Here is a 12,724-nt window from a genome sequence, read left to right on the forward strand (position 1 = left end):
ACTTGAAGTTGACTTTTTATAAACTATATTTTATATACTTAAGAATAGTATAGTGAAGTATACTTGGCTTATACTGAAAAGTATAAACAAAAGTCTAAGACTAAGCACATTAATACTAAGACTTACACTTATACTTTAATACTAAAACTTATACTTTAGTATACTTTTTACGTTTTTCTGCCACAAAGTACTAATACTTAGTATATCTTGCTCCAAATGCATAATAAGGTCAAGTCATCGACTCATGCTTAACATTTAATTTATATATTAGTATAATATAATGCTGGAGTTTAAAACTTTACAGTATATAGTATGTGTGCTCAATTGCATTATCTTTATGTACCTTAAAATCATACACAAAAACAGAAAAACTTTTGACTTGACTTTATTGATCAATTTCTCCAGTAAGGAAGGACTTGATTTCATAGGTCTTTGTTTTTGAAATGTTTGAAAATATATCAAACTTGTTTTCAACATTCTGTCTTGTGATTTTGTAAATGCATCACACTCTTGTGTACATACAGTATGAGTAAACTTTAAGAACACTTTAAGGAGTATATTTCCAGTATATAAATAGTAAGCTACAAGTAATATGCCAAGCAAACTTAAAGTATAACAAGTAAACTAGTGAAATAACCAACGTTTATAAAGGTATACTTAAAGTATACAATAATAAACTAAAAATAGGGACTCCAAGTATATAACTAAGGGGCGTTGTGGCTCAGTTGACTAAGGTGCCATACCATAAATCCGGGAACCTGGGTTCGACTCTGACCTGAGGTTATTTCCTGATCCCTCCCTGTTTCTCTCTCTCCAGCTCATTTCCTGTCTCTGCACTATCCTATCCAATAAAGGTGAAAAAAGCCCAAAAAAAATCTTTAAAAAAAGAAGTATATAACTAGTACAATGGCAGTATATCGATAAGTGTACTTGTGGTATACTTTAAGCATACGAGAGGGATATACCAAGTACATTGATAGTATATCGATGAGTGTACTTCTTGTATACTTTCAAGTGTACTTTTGCAAACTTAAAATGAACTTTAAAGTATACTTTTATAAACTTGAAATGTTCCAATTTAGTCCGAAAAAGTATTAAATTTGTATACTTTCTAGTACACTAAAAGTACATGGTCTGTAGTATACTTGCTATACTTATACTGAAGCATACTTAATAAAATGAACTTTAAGTATACTACTTTTTGCTAAGGGATATCACATGGCATAAAGGAAACTTGCCTCAGGACAGTGAATGGGAATTAAATTCATAAACCACACAGACAGAAAGACGAGATAAGATCACATCTTCCAGGCTTGAAATTCCACATATTAATCAGCATAATGCTGAGGCCATAATTCTATAATTACACCTGATTAGAAATTAAAGCTATGATACTACCCTACACTATAGTATACTAAATACAATATAATATTATAGTATACACTCACCAGCCACTTTATTAGGAACACCCCTACATCTACCGTACCTGCTGTTTTATGCGGTTCTCTAATCAGCCGATCCCTTGACAGCAGCTGGACGCATCAAATCATACAGATACAAATCAAGAGCTTAAGTTAATGTTCACAATGTTCAAACATCAGAATGGGAAAAATTGTGATCTTAAAGTGTGACTTTCTTTCACTGTGGCATGGGTGTTGGTTTGAGCCAGATGGACTGGTTTGAGTATTTCAGAACCTGCTGATCTCCTGGGGTTTTCACACACAACAGTCTCAACACAGAATGGTGCAAAAAACAAAAAACATCGAGTTAGTGAGTGAGTGACAGTTCTGTGGGTGGAAAAAAATGCCTTGTTGATAAGAGTGATCAGAGGAAAATGGTCAGATTGGTTCGGGTTGTTTTTGCCAGGAAGGATATAGTAACTCATATAATCACTCTTTACAACCGTGGTGAGCAGAAAAGCATCTCAGCATGCAACAGGAAACAGAAGAACACACTGGGTTCCACTCCTGCAGCCAAGAACAGGGATCTTAGAATCAACAAGTTCCTCTTAAAGTGGCCAGTGTGGGTGTTGTAACACACTATAATACATTACACTATACTACAGTACTATTCTATTCTCTTTGATTATGGGATTATGATACGATAAGATTGGAATCACACAGAAATTGCTTTGCTTTTGTAAGAAAATCATTATTTTTTGTTTACAATTAAAATAGATTTCGATTGATCAGAAATACAGCCTTGACCCTGTTAGTGTTGTAAATGTCTTAGAGCTGGAAACTGCTGATTTTTAATGGAATATCTATGACTACAAATCTACAAACATCAGTCCTGAGATCCAATAGCACATTGTGTTAGCGGATTTTAGTTTATCATATCAAAAGGCTAATTCATCATTAGAAAACCTGAGCACAGCTGATCACTATTGTGCTGTTTAAAGAAACACTAAACCTGGCTTTCTTGGTGCTACCTAAAGGTAGACTGCCTTTCAGAATTTTCCCCGACACCCAATTATTTTTGTTTAGTGACCGAAAGCTACTGAATTCGAATCACAGACTTCCGATTTTATTACTTTTTTCCAAAAAAAGAACAATTAATAAATTTAGACCCATGTGGCCCTAAATTCTCTGCTATTTTTTCCTGCTTCACCATGACCTCATTCAAGATACTACATCATGCATCACGTGGTGGGCTTTCCCCGTTCACACAAGGCACTGTGGGATACAAATTTGAAACAGGAGAGAAAAATGGAGGATGTGAGTGTGCGAATGAAACGTGAAAGACCGACTACAGTAACGGAAAGAAAGCGAGAAGAAAAGACGTTATGTTCTATACGAAGGAAAGGAAACGCAGGACCAAACTAATAAATATCGGTGCTCAGTGAGCACCTCGGTGTGATCAGCTGTTCATTTAGCGACAGAATGATGGAACTGTCAGTGCACGCTCAAAGGTAAACCTGTATGTAGTGGGATGAATGGGCGGAGCTCCTGGTAATGGTGATCATGGGCCAATGGGTATGCTGGGAGCTTATATATAAGGATATGGAGATCTGGCCCAGGAAAAAAATGCCTTAGTTTCCTGGTCCTACCTTGGCTCCCCGTATACCCGTTTCCACCTGATCGCCGGTAAGATTTCCTGTTTGTTTGATGCGCGTTGTTCTTTGTCGTGGCTTATTCCTCGTGTTGTGGGTAATGTGTTCTACTCTCTGCAGCCTCCGTTGGTGAGCTACGTTAATACCTTGCTGCACGTCTGAGTCTGTATATCCTGTACCTGTAGGTTCCCGTTCAGTTTATTTATGTTGACAGCTTGTTCCATGTTTATTGTAACCGAGAAACTTTCTGCAGTATTAAAGAATCATGACTAAACCTGTGGAATTCGGCATCGCAAGCAATTTGATACTGCTCCCCCGGTATGTAGCTTGATAGAGCATTAGAATGAACTTGTTGTTTCACCTATTTTTTTATTAACGTGACATTTTATGATGTATTTTAGGAATCGTGGGCATACGCGACATTCATTGGGGTGCCTTCTGCTGTTTTGCTTGGCCCTGATTTTGCGTGATTTGCCCAACATCCTCCCGAAGTGCCCGGAGCTGTGCCTGCACTTCCCCCTCTTGCCTCTGAGGCCACCTTGGGCCCAGCCGCCGTATTAGACCTGCTCCCCATGCCATTATGGTCTACCATGACTAGTGTGAACGCCCCAGTTGTACCATCACCCCCTGTAGAGGACCAGTGTGGTAACATCGGGCTATCCCTACATCGGACCACAAGGCCCACAGCTGGTCACCACCCTAATATTTATCATCTACCACGACCAGTAGGTGGTGGGGCACTTGGTGCTAGCGACTCTGCATCAAGTGCAATCACAGCCTTGTTTAGGCCGTGGAATTAAAGTGGGGAGTTGACGGGTGTTCCATCGTCGGGACGACGATGCAAAAAAGGTGGGGACAGATTGTAGTGGGATGAATGGGCGGAGCTCCTGGTAATGGCGATCATGGGCCAATGGGTATGCTGGGAGCTTATATATAAGGATATGGAGAGCTGGCCCAGGAAAAAAATGCCTTCGTTTCCTGGTCCTACCTTGGCTCCCCGTATACCTGTTTTCGCCTGATCGCCGGTAAGATTTCTTGTTTGTTTGATGCGTGTTGTTCTTTGTCGTGGCTTATTCCTCACGTTGTGGGTAATGTGTTCTACTTTCTGCAGCCTCTGTTGGTGAGCTACGTTAATACCTTGCTGCACGTCTGAGTCTGTATATCCTGTACCAGTAGGTTCCCATTCAGTTTATTTATGTTGGCAGCTTGTTCAGTGTTTATTGTAACCGAGAAACTTTCTGCAGTATTAAAGAATCGTGACTGAACCTGTGGAATTTGGCGTCTCAAGCAACTTGATACTGCTCCCCCGGTATGTAGCTTGATAGAGCATTAGAATGAACTTGTTGTTTCACCTATTTTTTTATTAACATGACATTTTATGATGTATTTTAGGAATCATGGGCATACGCGACATTCATTGGGGTGCCTTCTGCTGTTTTGCTTGGCCCTGATTTTGCGTGATTGGTCTGACGGCGAACAGAGTTTTTGCTGTATGTCAGCTGCAATTGTGTGGCGTCGCTGTTCTGTTCGCGTTGTGTGTGATTGTTTGTGAGAGTGAGAGAGTGCTTGTATTTGTAATTCATCTTTGTTTGTTATATTTTGTTTTCTGTTGGCCTACTTTGTGTGGGGTAATTGTTTTGTGTGTCTTCTTTTCCTTTGTGTACTGGTGGGAGGATTTCTGACAACTACCGTGGCTCACCAGTATACACTTTTCATTAGTTGTTTGTTGTTTTGTTTGTTTGTTTTGGGTTGCTTTGTTTGAATTAATTTTGGGTCAATTCAGTTTAACTTGTATTTTATTTTGTTTGATTTATACCAATTTTGTTGAGTAGATGTGTGTGTGTCTTTGGGTGTGTTTGTTAATTGTGTCCACCTCCAGTTATATTAATTCTCTTTCCAGTGTGCTGTGGTCATGTGTGATTGTCAAGTTGGATATCTTTTGCTGTGGGTGTGTTCACGTGTGAGTGGGTGTTTATTCCTGGGACCTTTCCTAGGCCAAAGACTTGCCCTTTCCATGGGTAAGCCCCCAGCCTAGACATTTCTCTTTTTTTCTCCTCCTCTTCCCTCTCCATTTGAGGTGGTACATACAATTGTGTGGTTGTGAGTGCAGAGTCTGTGTTTCATAAATATATATATTTTTATACTTTTTCAATAAACTGAATTTCATGGATGGAAACACGTTTCTTGTCTTGCGGGTACAACGAACCTGTGTGCTATAGAACAGTCTATGGGTAATAACTGAGACACCTGTTAAGGTGATACTGGTCTAGGTAAATTCCCTAGTGGCGTAGTCAGAACATTACAATTCCCCCCCACTCCTTTTGCTACATGTAGATGGCAGTAATGCAACACTGTGGATGCCAGCTGCTGTAAAACCCAAAAGATGAAGAAGACGACTCAGGTAAGCGTGCGCATGTGCATGCGTATACGAACTTCCTTTGTCTGCTTGACTGTGTAAAGCGAGTGATTTCATGCACATTATTTACTCGGGAATCCCCTCAAATTAAATAACACCCCAGCCACAGCATGGCCTGATTTTTTTAAAGATATTACAAAAATAAACATAATCACAATGACCAAATTTCAAATGGACCTAATTTCACCGATTTTATGAACTCGAAAGGCCTTCTAGTTTTAAGTGTCTGGAGCATCAGCATTTGTGGTTTCCCTTATGGTCTCGAAATGACCAAAAAGAAAACGCTTCATGGATATTCCATGTGAGAAATTACCAAGAAACTAAAGCTATCTTACAATGTATTAAAACCTAACCATTATAATCTATACAAGTAAAATAATCTGTGGTATAATCTGAGTTAATATGACTTTATTGTATTATTATAATTGTGTGTGTGTGCAGGTGTAATTTCTCACACTGAGCGTTGTTTTTTGGTTTAAGGTTGGATGTGAGCAGTTTGCTCTTGGATTTTCTTCTGGTGTTCCTCTCTTCCTCTTCTTCTTCATCATAGTCTTCTTCATAATTGTCCTGCTGAGCCCAAACACACTGCAGCCCGAGCAGCAACACCAGCCAGCTCACATGTAGCTGCATTGCACCTACACACACACACACACACACACACACACACACACACACACACACACAAACAACACCTACTGTATCAAAAGCCAAATATATATTTAAGCTATATTTTAAGCACAAGAAAATATGTCTGTATTGAATAAGTCTGCTTTGACACTATTTTTTTTTTTCGAACTACCAGCTCACAATTTATATAAATGCTCCTGTTAGCACCTTGGATGATGCCCAATCAGGATGCAAGTTAGGAAAACAATATGGAGGACAAAGTCAAAGTCCCTCCTATGCCAGTACCTGGTCTTTCCAGACAGTCTCCTGTCCTAGTACTAACCAGGCCCTTAAAGTACATTGGGCAACACCAATCTCTGTTTCAGTAGCCCTCAGCCTCTCGACTATAACATAGCTAGGGTTACTGTCGGGGGCTGGTCTTCTGGTAGAGTTTGACTCCCTACTCACAGCTGTATTGCAGTATTCCTCACCAGGTTGCAATAGGCACCATTTTTATGGCAAGTAGAACTTACAGCCTCCCAGTTGAGAGGTGGACACGCTAATGACTAGGCCAACTCACAGTGGAGGGCAAAGTGTCAATGAAAAATTTATTGCCAATATTATATCTCTGGGCAGCACAGTGGTGTAGTGGTTAGCACTGTCGCCTCACAGCAAGGGTTCGAGCCAAGCAGCCGACGAGGGCCTTTCTGTGTGGAGTTTGCATGTTCTCCCCGTGTCTGTGTGGGTTTCCTCCGGGTGCTCTGGTTTCCCCCACAGTCCAAAGACATGCAGGTTAGGCTAATTGATGGCTCTAAATTGACCGTAGGTGTGAATGTGAATGGTTGTTTGTCTCTATGTGTCAGTCCTGTGATGACCTGGTGACTTGTCCAGTGTGTACCCCGCCTCTCACCCACAGGCTGGGATAGGCTCCAGCTTGCCCACGACCCTGTACAGGATAAGCGGCTACAGATAATGGATGGATGGATAGATGGATTATATCTTTGGGCAGCATGGTGGTACAGTTGTTAGCACTGCCACCTCACAGCAAGAAGGTTCTGGGTTTGAACCTCATGGCCAACTGAATCCTTTCTGTGTGGAGTTTGCATGTTCTCCTCATGCCTGCATAGGTTTCCTCTGTGTGCTCTGGTTTTCTCCAACAGTCCAAAGACATGCTGATTGGGTCAACTGATTACTCTAAATTGCCCATAAGTGTGAATATAAGTGTGAATGGTTGTTTGTCTGTGTGTAGCCCTGCGATAGATTGGTGACCTGTCCAGGTCCTGCCTTTCTCCGAAGTCAGCTGTGATTGGCTCCAGCTCACCCACAATGTCTCATCTCATTATCTCTAGCCGCTTTATCCTGTTCTACAGGGTTGCAGGCAAGCTGGAGCCTATCCCAGCTGACTATGGGCGAAAGGCGGGGTACACCCTGGACAAGTCGCCAGGTCATCACAGGGCTGTATAGACAATGTATTAAAGAATATTCTATCTTTGCACTATAACTAAATTATGAATGCTCACCAGTATGAAATTTGACTTCCCACTTTAACTGTTGCTGCATACAGTCAAGTCACACAAGCAACTTAAATTCTTTTGAATTTCCACCTCCAAAGCTACAGTGAAGACAAACAACCTCCTCGTCACCAGATTTACACCAATCATTATTTCATCTGCATTACTGACAATAATAAACAAATCTACATAGCAAGGTAGGATATTTATTTGTTACTTGCTAGGACTGGTAACAGCGTTGTTATGGTAACAGTGTACACATATCAGAACAGTCTTGCTGTGTTAATTTGAAAGTGTTTAATGAATATCTGCAGCTTTACATGTTATAAAATTCAAATGGAGACTTGAACAGTTAATACAACATTGACAGAATACTCTACATATTAGCTAATTCAATAATGTAAGAATTAAAGCTTGGGTAGGCAACGTTGGAGAAACCAGCAAGATTAAGCTCATTTTTTAAAGTATCCAAGTGAAAAATCCCACCCCCTTCCTTCAGGATTCCTTCCAAAACCACTCCTCCAAAACATATGAACGCGCATTGCCTGACTACTGCTGGAGGATGAGTCCATGAGAGAGAGAGAGAGATAGAGAGAGAGAGAGAGTGTTGGGGGGGGATTAGCATGTCGTTATCATATCCAATCATGTCTCATTCACATGTAAGAAAACACCAAACATGATCATAATGAATGTAAACAATGAACATGGCTATTGTTAGTACTTGCAGCTGTTGACTCGCTTGCTAGCTTTAGTAATATGTCTGAAATATGTCTGTCTGGACTTGTAGAAGGTTCTGGTCATGTGCAATGAGTGCACTGGCAGAGTGAGCAGGTAGACAAGTAGACAGGCAGGTAGGATACCCAATCACGTCACTCAGACCAAATGAAATGATCAGACGTGCTTTTTTACAGCCGTGTGAGTGCCACAGGTGATGGACTTTTTTTTTTTTTTGTCAGAGCATTTGATTTATTCATTGCTGTCAGGATGGAAAGAAAATTTCAAGAAATATTCCAAAAAAAAGCTTGTAAAATAAATGACCTGCCTTATACCTTTAACACGGCAAGTTACATTTTTCATTACATTTTCAAAATGATCAAAGTTAAATTTTAACTATGGTTAAATTTTATCATGTGATCATTTTGATGTCCTGAGGGTTGCTTTTCTCAGTTTTGGGACTGTTTTCCTCCCTCTTGAGGTAAACAGTATGGCCCTACGGAAACGAGGAGCTTTAACTAATCATCATACTGCGTCACACCAAGATGGCAACGCACAGAAAACATCGTGACTCTGCATCGACCTCGGAGAGTTTTGAGTCACAGGGATATAATTTGTGGTTGATATTCGTGAATAGATCGGTGAAACAAAAACCAAACAAATATATCTTTTCTCTTTTACTGCTTTTGTGTTATTTTTTGTATTCTTTCTCTATAAGATCAAAACATTAGGTGTAGACCCCGAAGCCGTTTGTTTTCAGGATAATGGCTGGCTGATGAAATTATTGGCTGGCTAGCTGACTCAGCCAAAACCTTAATGGCTGCTGCAGCCACCAAAATGTTTATGGCTACAAATGGCTGATACTGGACGTCACTGTGTGGCATATATCCGGGCGAACGGATCAAACAAATGGGGGGAATAAATAGCAAATTACCACAGGTCCCCTGGTCTCTTACTTCATTGTAAATATAAATCTAGCAAGATTGTAGTTCAATGCTAATAATAAGCTAATCTGGATTGTTCGAGGAAGGCATCTAGCTATCTACTCTCACTAGCAATGACCAGTGAAGGACTGGCAGCTATCTTACTATGATGAAAGTAAAGTGGTGGAGTACTTTTTTTTTATCAATCTCGAAGTATGTGAAACAAACAAACAAACAAAAAAAAATACCTTTACACTTTCCCTCAGCAGCGGCAAAGAATGCAGCCATCTCGTCGATATCGGAGTCGATTGATGCTCTGGGTGGGTTCCCGGGTTCCCCAGTGTATCGTGGTAACGGTGTGAGGGGCGGGAAGCCAGACAGGTAGTCACAACGGCAAGCTTGTGGTGGCTCTCTGTGCTGTGATATCAGTTCTAAATCTCTACAGTGTATGCCTATACGTCTCTATTGTGTTACTACTAGTGTGTACAGTTGATCATGTTTGTGTCACTTTTCTTGTAGCTCATAATGTGGATAAACCCATTATTTGATGTACACAATCCTTAGTGGCTCAGCCAAATTTTATTAGATAGCGGCTCAAATTGGCTTACAAAATTATTGGCTGGCGGCGGCTCAAATTCTAAATGGCGGTTTTAGCGGCGCCTGGCGGCGGCTTCGGGGTCTAATTAGGTGTATAACTCCATACTCGCGACTGTGGAGTCAATGCCATGCATTCTCAGGCTAAGGTAGCAAAGTGCTAGCTAGATTGATTTAGTTATCTGTCCAGAAAAATAACACGTCATCTAACCTTATTCTATCTTGCAGTTGCACTCACTAGGCAGGCTTTCCTTTTCTTTTCTGCTGGCTTTTAGCTGGCTGGAGAGCCGAGTCTGCCATGTTTGCCCACGCCAACCTGTTTTGGTTAAAAGTAGGTCAAACAGACATGCCCCACGGTGATCACGTTTTTTATCTTGTTGCTCACTTGCTTTGGCAATCTCCGGAATCATAAAATGTGGGACGCTTTTTATCTCGGCAAAACACTTACACACAGGATACACGGTGTGTGTGTGTGTGTGTGTGTGTGTGTGTGTGTGTGCAGCAAAACATCTTGAAACTCCAACAGCAATAGAAATAGAACATTTTTACCCAGAATTCAACTTTGCACCCAAAACCTTTAAGCTCAATCATTATTAACACTTTCTTCTTATCTTTTAGTGAAAACTATGATGTAAACTTTAATTTGAGCAACAATTTTACTCATTTTTTACAGTCCATCTAATAGAATAGATAATGAGCTGCTGTTTCAGATATTTAAACTACTTCAGATACAATATTAATATGAATATTAATCCATAAGGGGCGGCACGGTGGTGTAGTGGTTAGCGCTGTCGCCTCACAGCAAGAAGGTCCTGGGTTCGAGCCCCGGGACCGGCGAGGGCCTTTCTGTGTGGAGTTTGCATGTTCTCCCCGTGTCTGCGTGGGTTTCCTCCAGGTGCTCCGGTTTCCCCCACAGTCCAAAGACATGTAGGTTAGGTTAACTGGTGACTCTAAATTGACCGTAGGTGTGAATGGTTGTCTGTGTCTATGTGTCAGCCCTGTGATGACCTGGCGACTTGTCCAGGGTGTACCCCGCCTTTCGCCCGTGGTCAGCTGGGATAGGCTCCAGCTTGCCTGCGACCCTGTAGAAGGATAAAGCGGCTAGAGATAATGAGATGAGATTAATCCATAAATAGATTTTATCAATTTTAGAGTGACAGGGTTAATGATGTGTAAAAGGTTTCATTTTTTATTTATTCTTTTTGTTTTTTTACAAGGTTTTAACTTTGTAACTGAATTACCAGATTTTGATTGAATCGAGGTTAAAGATTAAACTTTTTGGTTCATTTCATTTTCAGGATTAACCCTTTAATGTCACAGATCTTTTGGTTTATGTGAACAATAAGTGTGGCAGAACTGCTTTATAATAATTTGGTGTAAATGTAAATCGTATAATAATAATAATAATAATAATAATAATAATAATAATAATAATAATGTATCAGTGTAATAGCACATAATAGTCAAAGTAAAGCTTCCCCACCTCATAACTCCTAATTTAATGTGTTTAAAGCTGTACTATAGCTTTCTAATTATGATAGTTTCACTGTAACGACTGAATAATTCACAGAAACTGATAATTGATATGGTTTAAGTCTTAATTGATCATTGTCACTTTTCCATGTAACTACTGAAAGAAAAAAAAATCATGACTAAATCCTTTTATATCTAACAGACACCCAGTGACACACTCATCCTCTCTGTACTCACCTGCTTTTATGAGTTTGAGCACAAACACAACAATCCTACTGAGCCAGAATCATAAAACACTGAACATCTCACAGTGACGGAGAGAAAGGCACACGCTGAGCCTCAGAGCATGAGTGTGAGATGTTAAAGACAAAGTGTGTGTATGCGAGTGTGAGCACATCTGCTTCCAACCTGAGGCGCTTTCACACTCCACAGCTCCTCCCTTTAAAGATGTGGTTCAGCCAAAATGAAATGTACCCGGTTTAACCCTCACATACTAAAAGTACTTCATGAGCCAAGACATCATCCAAGGAGTCTTTCTAATTTTAATGTTTGTGCTATGACGCTAACAAGTAATTACAAGTAAGTGTTTAGCACTCCAGTTTAGCAGTAGTGCACACACTTTGAGGAAAGTGTCTTTGACTTGTGACTTTAAACATCAACCCAACATTGAATTTACTAAGATCAGGCCTTCTGACATCGTATATGTTTATCAGTTGTCATGAAGGGCTTAAGCCAACACCTTTAAGTGCTAGTGTTAAGTCTATGTGTGACTAAACTAACAAAAACATTGAAATCAAATTCAAAATGTCAAGTGAGTTGTTCCTGAACTTTAAGATCTGAGTACTAATGTGTGGCGGCCTGGTTAAACCCTTTACACTGAGAAATTGTTGACATTTTCTGATATCTTCCGGCATTTTAAAGTCGGGTTCCTTCCAAAATGATTTTTTTTCCAGTTCCTTTGTCAGAAGCCGCACCTACCGCTACATTTAGAGCCGAATGCATTTTGGAAAAATGACATTACTGTGAAATTGTAAAGAATTAATAAATCTGAAATGCTAATGATCACTTTGACTATCAGCATCGTCACCTGAGGTAAAAGTCTCTCATGTACCCCTTTTCCACCAAATCAGCTCCAGGGCTGGTTTGGGGCCAGTGCTCGTTCAACTTGCGAGCCAGCTGAGAACCAGTTTGCTTTTCCATAGCTCGTGGTGCTAAGGGAAGCCACGTCATTATGTCGCCGTATACGTCAGTTACGTCGTTGTATACGTCAGTTACGTCGCTGTATACGTCAGTTACGTCGCTACGTTTGCATAAACCTTGGTGCGAATATCGAAGCAAAAACAACACGGAAGAAGCAGCAGCAGCAACAATAATAATAATAATGGATGACTTCGCGTTTGTACAGCTGCTGCTTCTCGTTGCTTAAAAATGGCAA

At 40.3% G+C, this 12,724-nt stretch overlaps 1 protein-coding gene across 2 annotated transcripts in view; it reads right to left on the reverse strand.

Annotated features, from left to right (window-relative positions):
• Positions 1-11,641, reverse strand: part of col28a2b (collagen, type XXVIII, alpha 2b) — a 124,033-nt gene extending 112,392 nt beyond the window's left edge. For both annotated transcript variants that reach the window (XM_060920103.1, XM_060920104.1), the window contains exons 1-2: positions 11,527-11,641; positions 5,924-6,103 (exon numbers count right to left, since the gene is read on the reverse strand). In XM_060920103.1, the coding sequence (XP_060776086.1) occupies positions 5,924-6,098 (175 nt within the window). In that variant the 5' untranslated portion in view covers positions 6,099-6,103; positions 11,527-11,641. The remainder of the gene's footprint in view (positions 1-5,923; positions 6,104-11,526) is intronic.
• Between the last annotated feature and the right edge of the window lie 1,083 nt (positions 11,642-12,724).

The sequence above is a fragment of the Neoarius graeffei genome, chromosome 4 (assembly GCF_027579695.1).
Source record: "Neoarius graeffei isolate fNeoGra1 chromosome 4, fNeoGra1.pri, whole genome shotgun sequence".
Lineage (NCBI taxonomy): Eukaryota > Metazoa > Chordata > Actinopteri > Siluriformes > Ariidae > Neoarius > Neoarius graeffei.